This window comes from Indicator indicator, chromosome 12, assembly GCF_027791375.1.
Source record: "Indicator indicator isolate 239-I01 chromosome 12, UM_Iind_1.1, whole genome shotgun sequence".
Lineage (NCBI taxonomy): Eukaryota > Metazoa > Chordata > Aves > Piciformes > Indicatoridae > Indicator > Indicator indicator.
In genome coordinates this window covers 20631720-20651478 of record NC_072021.1, presented here as the reverse complement: position 1 = coordinate 20651478, position 19759 = coordinate 20631720, and the positions used below count along the sequence as shown (strand labels likewise).

Here is a 19759-nt window from a genome sequence, read left to right as displayed (position 1 = left end):
CCTTTAAAGATGTTCATAACATCTTGAAAAGGCAGTCCATGGAGTAGTGTAGTTTGGAAATGGCAACTCTGGAGATCATCTAGTCCAGGATTTTATTCAAAGCAGGGCTGTCTTTGACAAGTGGTAAGAGTTAAATGTTAGATCAAGTTGCTCAGGGCATGATCTATGTATCTTCATGGGTAACTACTTCTGTGATTTTTTTGTGTGTGTGTGTGCATTTTTGTGTGTGGTTTTTTGTTTTTTTTTTTCTTAATGAAAAATGTGACCAATTTCTCTTGTTCTGTTACTTGTTACTTGGAAGAAGAGACTGACCCCCACCTAGCTACACCCACCTTTCAGGGAGTTGTGGAGAGCTGGAAGGTGCCCCCTAAGTCTCCCTTTCTCCAGGCTAAGCAACCCAGTTCTCTCAGCTGCTCCTCAGAAGACTTGTTCTCTAGACCCTTCACCAGCTTTTTTGTCCTTCTTTGGACATCCTCTAGCACCTCAATGTCCTCCTAGCCCAAAACTGAACCCCGTATCTGAGGTGTGTGATCACTAGTGTGTAGTACAGGAGGACAATCACTTCCCCTAGTCATGCAAGGTGAGGCCACAGATAATGACTTTATAGTCCTTAAAGAAGAACTGAGATGGTTTTTAACAGAAAAGGCTGTGTAAGCTGAATTAGTTTGGGCTCAGGCTTCCAATGCACAGTAATACAGTCATTGGAAGTACCATTTCTTTGATTGGCTAGTATACAGTTCTTTGATGCTTTTGTCTAAGTGAGGTGAGAAATAAAATTCCTTCTTCTTTGTCACTCCAAATGCCCAAACTTCAGAGGGCTGTGATGACAATGTACATGACAGTAAATTTTAAATTATGAAAATGGTGTGTTTTCAGTACTTCTTGTCTTAGATGCATTCTGAAAGACTAAAATTTGCTATTGCTTGTGAATGCTGTTTATCTTGTGCCAAGGAAGGATAGGGTAGAAAGGAAGGATGGCAGAAATACCTACCAAAAGAAATTACTGAACTTGAGTTTATCAGCAGATTTATTAATCTCAGTTGCTTTTGCCCTTCTGACTACTTTTCATTAGCATGAACAATAGTCAGAAACAGAACTGCTGCCCATCTGTCTTGTTCTGCAATCCTCCTTGCCTCATTCTAAAGAGTTCTAAGGAGTTCATTTGTGAGGACAAAGGTTTCATATCTCCTGAGATTTCTTGTACCAGTTGACTTTATTCTCACGGGCTGATCAGAGCACAGTATGAACTTCAGGGTCTTGCAGAAGACTCTCACCCTGATTTTTCCTGTGTAGTGCTCAACTTCTTGTTCTCCTCCATTTTGTTTTTTATTACTGTTATTTTTTTACACTCAGCTCTTAATGCTCATTGTTACTCAGCCCTAGTGTTCAAACACTTGGTAGGTCAGATACCACTTTTTAAAAGTTTGCTCATTATAATGATCTGTTCTGATTTCCCCTTCCCCCCCACCTTTACCTTTTTTTAAGGTTTTTGCAGCAATTTTTAAAACTCTTTCACAGTTAACAATACATATTTTATAGTGTTTGAAATCTGACTTTTCTTGTGCATAAAATATTAACATCTGTCCTCAATGGTTATAAAATGAGAATGGAAAATGAAAGCTACCATCCGTAGTAGTTTCAAAGTCTTCAAAGAATAGTTAATAGACTATAGTAAGTTGGACAGGCTTTTAACATTTTTATCACAATGTTTTGTTTCTGTGTTGCATTTTGTAGGTCTGCTCACACACTTCAGCCTTCTTCAGGGGATGAAATCTCCAGTAATGTGTCTGTCCAGCTTTACAATGGAGAGACCCAACAGCTTATCATTAAGCTAGAAAACATTGGAACAGAACCACTGGAGACACTGGAGGTCACATCGAAAATAGTCAACACTAAGGGTGTGTATGCTGATGTATATTTAGAAACAATGATCACATTTCCTCTGACAAAAGGGAGACTAGTTGTGTTATAGATCAGTTTAGAATAAATATAATGCCTGTAACAGAATTGGAATAATTTAGTTTGATTTTACTCTATAGTATAGAAATAAAAGAGAATCTGAGTGAATACAGAAAGAAAATGAAAGAAATTGTTGAACCATCTGTGTTCCAAAGGGTCACCTGCCTTAGGAAATCTAGATTTCATTTTAGTATTACTTACAAAAAAAGTAAAAAAACCCTGAGCCAATAATTAGTAAAACACAAGAATCTTGGGTCTAAATTATTTTCTCCTTATGTCTAAATACTCTGATTAGTTAAATAAATTATCGTTAGGAGATAAGGTAGTCCTGCTTAAAGGAGTGGGAGGAAATAAGCCTACTTCTCACTCAGTGAGCAGTAAGAGTTTAAAAACCAAGGCAATAAATAAAATAAGCTATTATGAATTAAAAGGATGATTGAAAGTGTGGAAGAAATATAGTAGAACTGCTTTCACTTATTCTCTTAAAATACTCTGTACATATTAGTATTAAAAAGTAGTCAGGTGAAGCTTGCATTTGTTTTGCAATGCGTTTTATCGTTTTTGGTTTGTCCTCTGAGGCATTGTTACGAAAATGGTATTAGCAGAAGAGCAGTCATCTCTTAGTTGACAAGACTCCATTTTTAAAAATCCTGAAGCAATTAACTGCATAGTGTACTACAATCTGATTAATATCTGTTTCAGAGGCCCATATATCCCACCATTTAATATATTCACTTACACCAACTTCACCATTTAATATGCCTGCTGCATTTGGTCCTTCCATTACACACATACAGCACCTAGCACAGTAAGAGCGTCTTGAAATTACTGAAATAACAAGTCATACTTTTCAGCATTTAAAATTATTCTTGGTAGCAAATCTCAGAGAAAATCTATTCTTAGATGATTGGCAATTCCTATTCTCACGTTGCTGAGACGAGGATACTCTGCTGAAAAATAAAAAATTGAAACCAAGTACCACATTGCATTTTAATACTCTGGCACTGACAGAAGAAAACCTGCTGTAAAATAAGGTATTTCTATTGCAGGTAAAGATTATTTTGCTTCTCATCTCTCAGTTACAACTTACGTTAAAAACAGTGGAGAAGAGTTAATATACTCAGCTATGTCTAGTTTTCCTTTATTCTTCGTTTTCTTTCTCTATAGAAAATTTTTACAGTAAAGCTTCTTTGTGTATTTAACAGTCTCTTAGATATTATTAAGCGTGATAATAATTGTTTTTATCAGAACAAGGACATTTTCTGATGAGAAGGTCATAAATATGCATGCTCAGAAAAATGCCACACATAAATCACCATTTTGTAAAAACAAATGAAAGTGACTTCTGAGGCACCAAATGATTTTTGTTCTAACGGTTTGAGAACCATGCCCTCAGAGTCATAGAATTGTAGAAGTCTACATGGGCAGGGACCTCTGCAAATTGTCTTAACCTTCTTTTGAAAGCAAACCTTTAGATGAAGTTATCAAAGGTCCTGTCGAGCGGAATCTTCATTTTCTTGCATTGTCTCAGAGCAGTGAAGTGAACTCCTGTGTTAGGAACTAGCTGCTCGAGATGAGGCGTGTTACCTGAGGAAAATACATACTGGGGTATGACTGTTTACATGACTATGTGCTGTGGATGTGACATAAAGCACTGCAAAGTGCTATCCATGGCAAAAGAGGTGATGGTCCATACTAAATGTGTCATGATTTTTATTTCAAATGGGATTGTATAAGTCGTCTTGCAAAGGATGGACTTTTGCCTTTTTTGTGGACTCAACTATTTTGGTTATTACCATAAATCGACACATGCATAAAGGTGGACTCATGGTACAGAATGATACATGGCATAGTGTTCTGGTAATCAACAGATTTGTCATGTCAGCAGCTCAGTTTGGTCAGTGAATACCACATGCATGGAAATCCTGTGGATATGACATGAAGTCATCTGTAATACAAACACAAACTCTTGATGCATACTATTGTTTGTAAGTTGAGAGCATATGCAGATGCTTATAAACTACCCGTAGAGCATTAAGAATTTGCCTCTTGAATGTTCTTTACTACACCTCTGCTGAAATGTGACTGTGATTTAAGCTGCCCTCCTTTCTCCTTGAAAGCTGTTAGGCATCTTCATCTGCCATGACCACAGATGGCTTGTCAACTTGGGAGCCCATGAGAAGTTGTTGTCCAATTTCAGCCAAATACAAAGAGCTTTCTGTCATCCTTTGTTTCACATGATTTGCTTTGGCTCTTTTAATCATGGCAGTTGCTTGTAAATCTTTTGCAGTTGTTCCATGCCTGCCTGACTTCCATTTCCTTACATTCTGTTTCTGGGGCCATAACTTCTAGCACAAAGATGAATGCTCTAAGTGGTAAACATTCCAGGGTTTTTTGGTTAAAATTAGGGGATGGGAGTAGCTGCAGCAGTGCAGCAACCTGACCTCCCTCCTCCGCTATGTTAGCTATATCCAGGTACTTCTCTTGAGGAAGCCCACTTCTCTAGTATTGTTTTCAGTGTGTCTTGTTAGTGAGAACCTCTGGAGATGAGGCTTTCAAACTCGTGTTCCCTTACTTCCTCTCTTCTGTTTTAAGTGAAGCTCTTTAGTTTTTCTGCTCTGGTCATCAGATAAATGTGCAGAAATTGCAGGTCACCCTGTGCAGTTTGTAAAGAACATCACAAGGTTTTTGGGTCCTGTAGGAACCACGTGCTATGGAACAGATCCTGAGGCAAATAAGCACAAAGAGGCTTGTCATGCTGCCACAATAAACATGTCTGTCACGTCTTTTAATATCTCATTGCAGCACTTTTGTCTACCAGGCTGTGGTATCTTTGGGTTGCGCATCACACGCATACCGTCAAGGTCAGCTCTCTGTCACTTTCTGTTGTCCCTCGCTAGGTCAGAAGGCCTAATACACTTTTAGAACATTGACATATGCAGAGGGTTATGCCTTTCCATCCTTTTTCTCCAGTCAGCTCTTGTCAGAGGCTTGCTATGTCTCAGTTAGGAGAGGCACTCTAAAAGCTTTGATAACCCAACCATTTGATCCACTCAGGCAAATGTGACACTGATGGTTTCAAACTTGAAGCACTAAGAAGAACGTGCCGGATGTTTATAGGAGCCTCACTGGTTATTAAGCTCTAATAGTGAGCACCAGCTGCACACACTAGGTGAAATTGGATGATGAAGCAAAACCTCACTGTTCTTTCTTAGAGTTGATTGACCTCTGGAATTTAAACATAGAGAAATAAATTCACCTGTCTAGCTATATTTTCCCCATAGTCTTTGAATACATCTGCTTTTGGTCTCAGCTGTTCAGCTGCGCAAGACCACAAATGAAAAATCTACTCCAAGGTGCAGATAACCCATTGTAAAGAAGGATGAATATCCTGGGCTAGGTCTGTTTAGCTTGTTCTTGTCTTTTCCAGACCTCTCTATGGAAATTGATCTGATCAGGTGCTGGATTTAATTTGCAGAACAGTTTAATGCTGATAGCCTTAAATATTGCTATTCAAAGAAATGTCTCTCTACACTGTTCTGTTAAGTGTTTTATGAAGAGAAGAAAAAAGACATTAACAGCTTGATAGCCCATCAATCTACATATCTGCAATCTATATGGTTGAGATATTAATGTTAAAATGTACCAAATACTAAACTAGTCTAACTTGAATTTGTTTCTATTTAAGTAATTCTTAAAGTCTTATTTTTATATATTTTTTCCCCACTGGTTATCTTAAGAGCAAATAATTCCAAGAAAAATGATAGCAGACCTAATAAGTGTTGTTCTATACAATAGCAAGAATCTGTGTTGGTGGGCAGGTACAAACAGCATATAGTGTCTCCCAGTGTTCTTAATAGCCAGGAGAAGTTATATACAGCAGAGAGTTAAATTATTTCAGTAGAGAACTTTATAGATATGTTTATGCTAAAATGAACTGCAGCAAAATGCCAGATTTACCTGGGAACTTAAAGAATTGAGGAATTGAGATTTGTGTGATATCAGAAGACTTGCTTTGCTCTCGAGGTTTTTTTTATGCAAAATACTAGTGTGGATATTTTTTTTTTTTTGTCAGTCCTTAAAATCCATTAAAAGTTACAATGGCAATTAACCAGTCTAATCTAAAGTTAGATGTAGGTAAGATGTTATATAATATTTGTTGCAATTTTAATTATTTGGTATCCAGTAAAATAATTAAATAAGTCACTAATATAAACTCTTGACAAACAGTTGCTTGTAACTTGTTACAAAAATGTGGAACTCCAGAAACAACTGAATACAGACATGCCCTAAACAAGGATCTTGCCCACTGAACTGCAGGCTTGAAGCCCCATGCCATAGTTTAGTTCATTGTAATGGTGGTTAGTGAACAAGGTGAAGAAAACATCATTAAACCATAAACCCATGCCAGATGAATATAAACAAGGCTTTTGCCACCACTGAACTTCAAGTCGAGCATTTAGACCTTGTCTTGTAATTACCGGTGTTAAATTAGAGACAATCTGCAGGGGTTGTTCTCACTGGGAAGGTCTTTTCACTTGTAATATCTTTAGATCTCCTGCTTAATGAAAATACCTTTTGGAAATTGTTCATTAAACTGAAGATACACTCAGGTGCTTGGGTTATGTCATTCTTCTTTGCTTATATTGAGGAAAAACAGCCTTTTAGCATATTATATTTTCATTTACCAAGAAAGGGTTTAGAGATTGCTGTACTTGTTGAGCTACTGCTTTTATTGAAAACAGAAGGAAACCAGAACAGTTTTATGATTACAGCTAAATCATTAGATGTGGTGGAGATGACTTTAGGGAAACAGTTATTAAAAGTTTTTTTAAAATTTTTATCTTCTCTTTGTTCATATAAAAGAGTCCATAATATTGATTTGATGAGAAAAGACACAAGATAACGATTGATGGTCTGTGAGAAAAAGAAGGCAAAGCATTTGCGGTTTAGGTAGTAGATAATGGAAAAACACTGACATACTTTTTGTTTCTTTCCCTAGATGCAGCTGTTTCTGTGCAAATTAACAAAGTTTGGACTGCCATTCTAATTACTTTTCTTTGTAAGATCCTTAAGATTGTAGTTTTTGAGACAATCTTTCCACCCTATTTTCTCAAAAATGAATCTTAGATGGTGATTTTGGAAAGACACTAAAATGCCAGTTTGCTCTATATGCAGTAGCCTGTTATGAAGTAGAGATGAACTGTGACTTTCAGTGGTCCCATGTGTGGTGCAAAGCAATGCTCAACTGGTGTTTAAATGAGCCTTTAGAAAAATTCGTCAGTGTAACTTGGAGACAGTATGTATTGCTACAATAAATCCATACATTAAGATTCTCCCAGGCAAACCATTATGTTTATTTTATATACTAACAGACTTTTATGCCATGTTTAGCATTGTATGGTCTTGTAAATATTCATGGATTTAAGATTGTGGTGGGTTGACTCTGGCCCTCACCAAAGCTCTCACCCCATATGAATTTCTAGGTCCCCTTCTGGCTGTGTTCTCAAGTATTCAGCATGTGTATTTAATGCTGCCTATTAGGCAATCTTTTTTCTTCTGGTAGTATTCTTCTGCACTTAGAGTCACATTTTGAGTTTTGTGATCTTCATACTTCCAGGTCAACGTCAGTAGCCTCTCTAAAAATGAATGTTGCATTCTTTTTTAATGCCGTAATTTTGAATATTTTAGAATATAAACAGAAAATGGCAAATCGGTTAATACTCTGTAGTAAAAACTTAAAATTCCTTAACACAGTGGTTATGCTTAGGAAATTTTTTATTGTTTCAATACAGAGAAGCTGTATGGGGACTTCCTGAGCTGGAAGCTAGAAGACACCCTCTCTCAGTTTCCTCTAAAACCTGGAAAAATTGCAACATTTACTGTAAACATTAAAGTGAAGCTGGACTTTTCATGTCAAGAGAACCTTCTGCAAGATCTCTCTGATGGTGAGTTTTTAAATACTCCATTTAGGAGGGTTGTATGTACTTCTGAGAAACACTTATCCAAATGTGCTGTTTTCATATTTTGTGTCTTGTAATGCAAAGGCAGCTGTTCAGTCAGCTGTATGGAGTGAAGCCTGACTTCTTGTAACAGCTGTTGGCATGGCCCTCTGACCAAACTGTCCCATCATGAGACATATTTGCCCTGCTATCTTTTTAAAACTTTTTTGAAAGAGTGGGTTTGGTGTGTCTCTTTATATCCTTTTCTTAGGAAGATAAAGAAAAATAGTTTGCAAACATCAGTGAGTTTTAAAGAGAAACAATGTTAATTTGATCATTTAGTCATCCAAAACTGTAGAATTCCGAATGGTGGCTGACTGCATTTTGGCCAGAGGTGACATAACTGCTATGTGGGGCATAATCCTCCTAATGTATGTGCTGCACAGAAAGCTTCATGTGCTTAAACTCATAGTTTCTTTTTGATAAAACCCCCCAATGTTTGCTTGTATTAGAATTACCTGAAATTACAAGTACCAGATACTTGTAAGAAGGATTTCCTTTTTATAATAAACACACCATCTCACTGGAGTAATTGCTATACTCTGTATATTTTCAATTGCTTGTTTTATTTACACTGATTGAATTAATGTGACAAAACAAGGTATTCCTGTATTAAAAAGAAAAATTGGACTGTTTCCCAAGATGCAGTTGCAGGTATGCATTATCAGTATAATTTATCTTTAAAAAAAACGCAACAAAATTGTGTTCACAGGTTACTCAATTTAAATAGGAGCAAGATCTGTGAGTCATCTTGCAAATTACAATTAGACAGAAATTACATTAAGTGAAGATTAAAACACTCCTTTGTTTTTTAAACCTTTCTAATGTAAAATATGTCAATTATGAAAATATTTTAGGATTTAACTGCACACTCAAACCCTGTAGTATTCCTACACTATAGTTTACTTTCAAACTTTTCAAAAAGCTGATAATGGGGAAGCACCACTTCTGTGAGAGTTGTGTTGATTTCATTTCTGTAACTTCCAAATTTGCCAGTCTCTAAAAAACTTCAGAGGCAATCTGAAGCTCCAGTTGCCCAGCAGGTTTACAGACTAATATAACACAAACAAAAAATCCTAAAGAAGGAGAAGGTAACTTGCTGCTTGGCACTGACACTGGGAGGTAGTACATTTGGGTTCCTGGAGTTCTTTTTGCCTCTGTCTAATTTTTATGGGACCACAGATTCACAAAAATGTGGAAGAACATTTTTATCTTGTTATTTCTGCCTATGTCTTTTTTGAAAGGTTGTGTAACTGAAGCCTAGAGGCAATTAAACGTTTTCTTGTTCAGTGATGATAAAGGAAGGGGTGGAATCCATAAATGTTTCTTTAGAACTTTTAGTTTCTTTGGGTGCTATATATTTTGTGTATGCTTTGAAAGCATTGTTAGAGATGCTAAGTACATTGACATTTTTACTTGCTCTTGTAATTTTTCTATATTGCTTTTAACTTTACAAATATTGTACTTCTAAAGAGACAGGTAAGATCCTGATGTGAAGAACAGTAAAGAGCTAGAAAAATCAATGGCAGCTATAATAAGACTTTTAATCATATGGTAGTTGTGGTACCTTTTCTTCTGAAGACCCGATTTATAATGATGATTGAAATACTTATGTATTTTAAAAGTAATGCCCTTAGCAGGGCATCTGTTACTTTGATCTGTTTTCATTTGTTGCTGAAATTGTTTCCTTTTATGCTGTTTGTAATCAGAGATAGAACAGAAAGGATGAATTACTGGTGTTTCTGATGATAGACATCCAATTGGAAAGTAAACGAAGTTATCAAACAAAACTGCTGATCTAATTCTTGTGTGTTACTGGTATACTGTCTCCTAAAAGAAAATGTTAGATGTTCTTCTAGATTAAAGGAAGCAAAGCCACATGAGTGACTGTACAGGATCAGATGAAGGACTGTCTGTTCCAATATCCTGGCTGTGATAGTGGCTAAGAGCAGATGCCTGAGGAAAGAATATAGTAAAACTCATGAACATACATGTTACTTTCCTCTAGGCTTTTGGGCTCCAACTGTTGTTAGCTTAGGAACTTCCAAAACATGACATGGTTTCTCTGGTTTTAGGTTTTGTTAGTCATTCTCAGTGGGATTCTCATTCATAAAATTCTTCACTCTCTCTATCAGGACTGTGCAAAAAGAATTTGCTGTGGCAAAAAGAATTGGAGCTAAATTTTAGCAACTTTGTACCTACTGACATTTTTCAAATATTACCTAGTTCTTGTATTTCAGGAAACAGGGAGCAGTGCATTTCCTTATGCTGCTGTCACAGTGCTCTCTCTAAATGACTTAGTTCTCCTTGTTTAAGGAAACAGTTTCTTATGTTGGTCACTCTTATTGTCTCTTCTGAATCCTTTCAGTTCTGCATGTCTGATGTAGGCTGTACACACAATTTGAAAGGTGAACTGGTTTTGTAGTGACCTAGCGATGCTCTTTGTATTACTTTCCTTATAGCAGTGCTACAATGTACAATTTGTCATTTACTTTTTTGAGGATTGCTGAACATTGACTTCATAGATTCATGGATCTGTGAAGCACAGCTCCAGGATCTTTCTTCTGAACAGTAACGGTGTGCTAAGTGCCTCTTATTTCACAGATACATTTAAGGTTGTTTTTTCCCATTTATTGATACTGAATTTCATTTGATGTTTTATTGCCCAGTTACTAAGTGTTGTAAGATCCTACGTGTGATGTAAGGAATGAGCCGCTCTGTGTTTAGAGGCTTCCGTGATGGGAATTGGATTTGTGCAAACACAGCTGAATAATGTGCTAGAGAACACTGCAGAAGAATGCACCTCCCATTAAAGGATGTCATTTAAGGGTCCTGTCACAATTTGTATTGCCTTGGTTTATCAACTCTGGAATTAATTATTTTGCAAGCAGTTGGAACAGCTGAACTGCTGTTCAGGTCTTCTAGCTCTTCAGGTTGTCTTCTGAATTAAGATTAAGAAGACCAAACTTACATCTTCAAGGCAGTTGATCAGAATTCAGGGATTCCCTGTCTCAGATTAGTTTGCTGCAAATTCTAATGGGGTATTGAATCTCCTGTCCTTCGCAGCTGGATGGTTCAGGGTTCCTTCTCCACACATTCTTGGTGTTTTTGGTCAGGAAAGTCAGTGTGGGTACTGAATTTGATTATAAGGTTGTTGCTATAGTTAGAATGCTTCCTCCTGTCTGATCTGCTCAGTTAGGGTGATCTAGGGAAGTAAAAGATGTTCACATCATGAGTATAATGAATTCTCCTTCCCTGATGGGAAAAGAACAATAGCTGCTCTTTGTGGATTGCATTGTGTATGGTAACTCTTAGCGGGAAGAAAAAAGCTTCTGCTACAATGGAAACCATGTTTTGCAAAGTTAATTAATTAATCTGCAATGCGTACTTAATTATATAAAATCCTAGTTTTCATTCATTCTGTGTATGGGGAACCTAAAGACAGGTGTGAGAATAATTACATTAATACACTCATCAAAGGAACTGATTAATTACAATGTAATTGAGAAGCAAAGCTATGCCTTAAATCTTTCTTTTCCTTCTCTAGGGGAAAAAAGGTTGCAGAGAAGCAGTAGTGTATTACTAAAAGCAGTGAGCTTGATTTTTTTTTTTTAATGTTGGCATGCAAGAGTATTGTATGTTTCATACTCACTTTGTTTCTTTGCTGCTTCAATGGCTAGATTTTGTCTACTCAAATATGTTCCTACTCATATAGTACATAGTGTATTTCTTTCTTAGAAAGATACCTGGTTTTGAATTTACATGTAGACTTGACAGGTCTTCTGAAAAACTAAGTAGCCTAGAGGACTCTATTAGGATAATTGTATTACTGATGATGGTGGAAGTCCTCAGAGATAATTCAGTATGATCATTTACATTTTACTATGCTTGGCTGCCTTTATTACATTTAATAATTCAGGATATTTTTTCAAAGTGACTTCATTTCTAAGGAGGTTTTTGTGTCTGTAGTTCAAAGATGTCAGTTTTAATTTTCACTATGCCATGCTACTTTAAAAATCTTAACTTTTAGAGAACTTTTCTTACGGAGTTCTTCTTGAATTCCAACTTCAGTGCTCACAGAAGACAAAGTGTCTTTTTCTCTTCCAATTGACTTTTGATCTAGATAAATAATCTTTATAGTACAAGGTAGGGTGTTTTTAACAGTATATAAAAGTGCTGTAGGAGCTTAGCATATATTGGTAGTATCAGCCACTCTACAAATATCTTAGTAAGAGGCATTTTAGGCCCAAAATCTTTACAAAAGTAAATGGGCAAGACAGGCATGAGGCAAATAGCAATAAATTTATTGTCGGCACATACAGGTTAATTGACCTGCCATCCCATTGCACCATTTCCATGTTGAGGCACTTTATGTTAGTATCTAGTGTAGTGTGCATAAATAATCTCTAGTCTTCGATTATACATTTCTTTACACTTCATTTGCTCCCTTTCATTGTATTCATCCTTACTCTAAATTTAACTTACAATTGTAGTTTAGTTTGCTCACCAACCTCCAGAAGGAATCCTTACTTACATGGCATTTGCTGTTGTTAATTGTTATTACCATCCTATTCAGACATAATGGAGTCTGAAAGAAGTGCTTAGCCTGCTATGTGTTGTCTCTACCCTGCTCCTGGGAACCAGAGAATTGATGCACTCCTGGCGTTGCCTGGAGTACTGCTACCTGTGGTTTCTTGTGTCATCATCTTAAGCATGTTTTTGTGAGGGAAGGAAATTCATCTTATTGCCCACCTGTAGTGTGAAGAGTGAAACAGGTTATATTGTCTGAAGTGGTACCTACTCATATAGTTCCCCACCTGATTGCTGCCGATACTAAGTTTCTAGAATTCTGCCTACTTTAAGCATAATTTGAGATCATTCTTCTAAGGAAAAAAAAATGGTGGCATATTCTGGTTTGGCAAGCACACTCTCCCCTGTCTTGACTTGAAGTTTTTTCTTCTTTTCCTTTTTTTTCTTTTGCATGCTGAAAGTACTTTAAAACTGTTGCAGTATTCTTAACAGAGGTTGCCTGCCAAGAGGCTTCTTGTTTTGAAAAGTCTATCAGGCAATGGATTGACAAGATAAACAAATGGGTTGAGAGGGCGTTTAGTTTTCATATTTCATGCTCCAGTTTTGTACTTTCTCAAAACTCTGACATATCTCTTGGGTTATTATTTCACTGTGTAATTTTTTTTTTTTTTTTAAATATGTGATGGTTAATCTTGACTAATGGCCAAATGCCCTCCTCTCACCAGTTACTTGCTCTGGAACTGTAGCACCTCTTGCTCTCCTCCTCTGGAGGCCTCAGAGTCCATCTGCTGCTGCTCCCTCCTTGGCTTCTTCCTCCTCTACCTGTGCTGCCTATGGCCCTTTTTAAAAACTCTTTCCCGCCCCCCCCTCTCCTCAAGTGTCCTCAGCTTGGCTGAGGGTCTCAGCTCGTCCTGTGGTTGTAGCTGGCTGAGACTGACTGGAACTGACTGTGTCTGGACTTTCTTCACAAAGGCTGCCCCAGCTATCCAATATATAATATTAGGTATGCTTAATGTACCTTCAGAAAACAGCAATAAGTAGATTTTTATTGCTCTTGGATTATTGGTATTTCTTGTGCAGAGAAGTAGCAGTTCAACCTAAAATCTTAGCCTGTTCTGCTTCTCACGTGACATTATGCTGCAGGTTACCAGTAGACTGCCTTGGAATACAAACAAACATCTGTGGTTCTGGCTTCAGTATTAAGGTTATTTAAGGGTTTCCTTGCCACAGAGTATGAGACCACCCCAGCTGAAGAGTGCAAATATTTTTGTCACCTGGATCAGACCAGTGATGGTTTTAGGAGTTATTAGAACAGGAGGGAAGTTGTCCAATGTCAACTCTTTTTTAGTGCCTAGTCATCAGGTTGTGAATCTGCAAGTTTAACTCCCTTTGTAAACTTTCTTTATTCAAAAATTAAGTTTTGTGGGATTCTGTGCAGCATGCTGTGAAAGTGGCTAATGAAGTTAAATTGACAATTTACTTAACATTTGAGAGGAGAGAGGAAATGCCAGTAAAGGATTTTGCTTTGTTGTGACAGCAGTGACTGTGATGTTGAAGACAAGCTGTGTTCTTGTGGTTACCATGGAGAAAGAGTTGGTCATGTGCTGTTACCATGGGAATACTCAATGTAGATTCTAGAAATTAGGAAGATTCCTGGACAGAGTAGAAAGACAATTGTTCTTTTTATAGTGAAAGGCTACTCAAGTGGTTTGACAATATGTATTGACTCATGAAAACTGCAGTATTTAGCATCTTCATATCTTTAAACTTCATGAAAGAAAACAAAACGTGAAAAGTCTCAAAAATGTAAATACTAAGTAATTTAAAACTTCTGGGGGAACTGCTTCATGGATATTCTAGGTTTTTCAGCTACCTGTTTTCTTCTGCCATCATTAAGTTCTGCAGTCTATCAGAACTTCCAGCAGAATGTTTTCCCATTCTGTGGTGGTTTAATGTATTTCTGAGGAACTGGAAAATGTCTAACCAACTTTATTGCCTGGTGAAAAGGAAAAGCTAAATAATAAAAAAAAACAAAAAAACCAAAACAACAAAAAACAAGGCTAGCAAGAGAACATTAGTTTTTCTTATTGTCCTCTCACAGAGAAGTCTCCTTGCACAATCAGAGTTAAGGAGTGAGCCTTTTGAAGTATTTTAGTGTGTATGGTATCAGGCTCTGTGCCAGGTTTGAGTGCTATAGACTTAAAACAGAAAGTTTGACCACTACATTGGTTACCTTAGACTTCCCTTTTTAGTCTGAAGCAGAACTGATGTTTGCTTTGCTATAATAACTCCTTTTGCAGGTACAGTGTAGAGATGTAAAAATTCATTCTTCCTCAGGAATACTAACCATTGTATTCCTCTTTTTCCATAAAAATATGAAAATAGATTGAGGTTTTTAAAGCAGAAAATGAAGAGAGGTGTTAGTTGTAGGTTCTCGGTGTGTAGGTTTTGTTTGTTCCTTAAAGAAAAGAGAATTTGTGCCTTACATAAAATGGAAAATCTGACTCATGCCATGCAATTTTTTTGTGCTTGATTCTTAAAATTTTTTGGGGTAATTTAATACACTAATCAGTGTCAACTTTTGTTCTAAGTAAAGAATTGATGAAAATCAATTTATGAAACCTTTTTGTTTTAATTTTTGAAGAGTGGATTTCAAAGCTTGCAATCAAATACTTTTGTTTGTTGGCAAGCTGTCTTGAACTTTAATTTTTTTTTCCCCTCAAATCATAGGCTAATAATTTTATTTCCCTTGATATTGGTTGGTTTTAAAAGATGCTAAGAATTGGTTATAAGAGTGCTTTAATACTTTGTTATTTCTTGTGCAAGTTAGAAATAAAATACTTCTTAGTCCATACAGAATTGTTCGTGCTCTCATCTCCCTGCCTTTCCCTTGGTCTTCATGGGACTAGATTAGTTCATGATTTAATGTAGTTACATTATAAAAGAAAAGGCTTTCTTAATTTTAGTCCCATATTAATAAAAATTGTCTGGATTTCCAGGATAGTCCTATAATAAATCATATGATTGTCTTTCCATTTTTACTGTGTTCAGATTTACCCCTCCTGATTTTTTTGGCAGTTAGACCTCTGTTGCGATGTTTCAAATGCAGTTAACTTCCTTTCCTGTGACCTTCACTGGGTTTTCTGTGTATTCCTGTCTTGAGTTTTTCTTGGCTTCTCGTGAAAAATAAAGTAATTTTAACCTTTTGTTTTGCATAAAATGTAATTCTTTTTTTTTTTTTTTTGGTGCATTTTGTCTTCTTTTGATAATGCAGTGCAGATTCATTGAAATAAAACATAACACCAGACAAGCAACAGTAATTTTATTTATTCTGTTTCTAGATGGAATCAGTGTTACTGGACTTCCACTCTCCAGTCCTTTTCGGCAGGTTGTCAAACCAAGAGTGGAGAGTAAACCTATTAATCCACAAGAAAGCAGCAAAGTTGGTGACTTCAGTCACGTGAAGGTAAGTAAATGACATCAAAATAAGTACCAGATGTGGTTTTCACAGGACTGTGTTATGGTTTGTTGTGTGATTAAAAAAGGAAGGTTTCTTTGTCTCATAAATATTTCCCTTTGTTTTTGTTTTTAGAACAGCTTGCTGTTCTGTGTTTGGATTATTGTATTAGAACAAACAAAAGGGTGAAACAAGATCAGACTAAGAACAGAAATTGTAAAGAGTTGGCTGTTGTTATGGCATACTCAAGGAACTGTCAGGTTCTTCACCTCCTGTCGCATTCTTATGCTATATACTCTGTAGCAAGATGCTTTTCTACGAATTCTCAGGTTTTTTTTATATTAAAATGTATGTCAGGATTTGTACCTTCTAAACATTTTGGGATCAAAGTCTTCACACTTCCAGTAGTAATCCCTTTAGAGGTGTTCATATAAGTAATAAAATAGTTGAGAGGGCCAAAAGAAAAGTAAATACAAACAGGATGAAAGAGCAATTGTGTAGGTAGAAGCTGCGCTGTGCTTACTGAGAGAGTCTTCCCTGGAGTATGCTACTGTTTGCTTTTCTGTTGAAGATCTTAATTGTTGAAGATGTGAACTTCTTGTTTTTATCAGTAAAATAAGAACAGTTTCATGCTGGCCAGATTTGCAGAAGATACAATTTAAGGTGAAAACAATGGATTGTGGAAAAAAAACTCCGGGCTATAGCACTTCATTGTTCTCTTCCATAGCTTTAGTGAAATTCTGCATGCCTTGTAGAAGTTAATCCTTATTTTCTGCATGGGTGTGTCTTCTGCACTAGCTCATCCAGTGAGAATTTAGATGGAGTGTTGTATGGTGCAGTGTTTGGTTTAGCATGCCTTTGGCCAAGAAGGGGGCTTTGATTTTCTTCAGTAACTTGCCTTTCATTTGAATTTGCTTTCTTCCCAGTGAGGTTATTTACAGTTCCATTTGATCAATAAACAGGTGAGGCTATTGATTTTTAGATAAATTTCCTTTGGACTGTTAGCACTGCTGATTCATCATCGTTCCATTTTATAGTACTAAAGGGTTGATGACAGGATATGTATGAAACATGGTAAAAAATTAGTAAAGCCTTTTTTCATATTTCATGGTGTAGCATAGTATTTCCCAATTGCTCTTAAATATCAAATTAATGATGCTGATTTACACTTATAAGTGGATAGAATGTCCAGTGTTAGTTTATAAGTTTAGAACTTCATGTAGAATATCTGATCTAAACACGCTTCTGACTTTTGGAAGCAAGGGGAATGTTACTTTGAAATTGGAATAAAAATCCATAAATGTAGAACTTCTTTGCACCAGATACATGAAAAAAAACCCCAAACCCTCTTTTGGTGCACTTCTGGCTTGTCAGCTGGTTATCCTGGCAACCAAGTAGTTGGAGATCCACAATGATGTGTTTGATGGTATTTCAAGGATGTTGGAAAAAAATTGGTTTTTTGCAGTGTATAGTGAAACAGCCTGCTGGAGATGCATGTGCTTGATTCTATTGTTAGATTTGTAGGATGAAATTTAATGCTTTGATACAATGACTTAATTGATTGGTATTTTGTGATGAAGTACCTTGTAGGTGATGAAAACTATATCCAATGGAGAATGCACATTCCAATAACATCAAGGGGTTCCCTACTCAGGAAATTTATCTGTATATTCAGCCTCACCTGTGTGACTGCTGTACAGGTCCCATAGTGTTTCCAAAATTAAAAGTTTACTGTGTTGACATCTGTTCTAAATCAGGCTTAATCACTAACCTTGCACTTTTGGCTAATTTAAAAAAAAAAAAAAAAAAAAAGGTAAAATCAGAGTGTTAAAATAGTCAACAGCATAAAGCTCCGGAGAAAGTCTACAAAATTTTGAATTACTTAAATTATTATCATTATGATCATTTGCAGACAACATCCATAAGAGGAAAAATCAGGGTTATAAGATTGGTCTATTGTAGGTGATGAGGAAAAAAAAACGCAGTAAGATTATCATCATCTGTAGAGTGATTTACACTCCATTTCTTTAACTTCCTTTTCTATTTACCACATTGTCCCAATTAAACTACTATAAACCAATCGTTTCATCTACCCACATTAAAAATGCTAATCGAGTTCAGAGCTATTTAGAAGTATTTTTTGATTCAGCAGCCTATCCAGATAATTAAGTCTCTGTACATGGACATACATAGTTGGGACTGGGCAAGTGACCAGAAGAAATTGTATCATAGTAGCAGAGACCGTGCTTGTCGGTTTAGATAACTACACTGCAACTGACTGCTAGTTATTCTGTGATAAGGTATTATATACAGCTCTTTCTCCTGCTGTCTGCATCTTCTGTTCAGCTCTGTCTAGTTTTTATTTGTGACTTCTCTCTCCTTTGACACGGTACATTTTAGTAGGAAGAAACTGAAGAACTACCAGTAGCTTAAAATAAAAGTTACAGAGATTCTTAGTAAGTTCAGGCAGTTATTGTCAGTAATTGTACCGATTAAGCATTTAATGGTATCTGATCCAGTTTTCTTCTCTGGGTTCTGAGAAATTTGCTGTACCTTTAGGTTTGATTTGCTTGGTTTTAGACTGGGTGTCTTTCAAAAGAGTATGTGAATATATGTTTGTTGTCAAACACACATGCTATTCCTCAGCAAGAGCCTTGAGCTGGGGTCGTTCAGCCTGGAGAAGAGGAGGCTCCAGGGAGACCTGATAGCAGCCTTCCAGTACTTGAAGGGGGCCTACCAGAAGGATGGGGAGAGACTGTTTACAAGGGCCTGCGGTGACAGGACAAGGGGCAATGGCTTCAAACTAGAGAAAGGCAGATTTAGATTGGATGTTAGGAACAAGTTCTTCGCTATGAGGGTGGTGGAACACTGGAACAGGTTGCCAAGGGAGATGGTTGAGGCCCCTTCCCTGGACATGTTCAAGGTAAGACTCGACAGGGCTCTGGGCAGCCTGATCTAGTTGGGGGTGTCCCTGCTGACTGCAGGGAGGTCAGATTCAGTGACTTTTGGAAGTCCCTTCTGCCCTGGCCCATTGTATGATTCTGTGTCACAAGCTGGGATGAATACAAGAGAGATGATCCACAGTACCCTTGGAACTTGAGTCTCAAAATATTTGATATTTATAATCTTTTGGAGTGCTCTAAAACCTCCTTAAAAGATCTTTCATTTTTTTCTCCATTACTGCAGAACGATTCAGTGCTTGTGGGTTATTGCCTGGGTGATTGCTTGGTTATGTTTTAAGGTTTGTCTTGTAATATTCAAGCCAATTAAAGTGGTTTGACAAAGCCTAATGTAAGAAGCAAGTGGGAGTTTTTAAGTTAAGAAAAAGTAGTAATCTTAAACAATTTCTGTGGTGAAAATGCTGTCATTTATTCATGATTTAGCAATAGGTGTCTATTGTGAATATTCAGGAGTAGTAGTTTACAATCCTGTATGCTGTACTTAAGATAGTCTTTAAATAAGAGTGAATTTTTCCAAAAGAAAATGAATGTAAATCAGTGCTTCTCTTGTTACTGACTCTGATATGTCCTTGTTCAGATATTTATAAGTCTTAATGCTTAAACCTTCCTTCCTTAGTTGTTTGCCTTGCAATTTTTGTGCTCAGTTTTGGATATTTCAAGTATTGCAGTTGAATTTCTATGCAATCTATGTTTTCAACTTTGCTAAAGGCTTTCTTCCAATAAACCAGTCACTGGCTTCTGAAAATGACTGTTATAACGATCTCATAAATTCCATATAAAAATTACTTTATGACATCATAAAGCTTGCTTATATCCTCAAGCTGAATAGAATATGGTGCAATATTATGTTC

The 19759-nt window shown here is 36.6% G+C and overlaps 1 protein-coding gene across 1 annotated transcript in view; it reads left to right on the top strand.

The window, feature by feature from the left end:
- Positions 1 to 19759, top strand: part of TRAPPC9 (trafficking protein particle complex subunit 9) — a 418319-nt gene that overhangs the window by 56103 nt on the left and 342457 nt on the right. The window contains exons 14-16 of the mRNA XM_054385350.1: positions 1735 to 1898; positions 7755 to 7907; positions 15833 to 15957. Coding sequence (XP_054241325.1) covers positions 1735 to 1898; positions 7755 to 7907; positions 15833 to 15957 — 442 coding nt within the window. The remainder of the gene's footprint in view (positions 1 to 1734; positions 1899 to 7754; positions 7908 to 15832; positions 15958 to 19759) is intronic.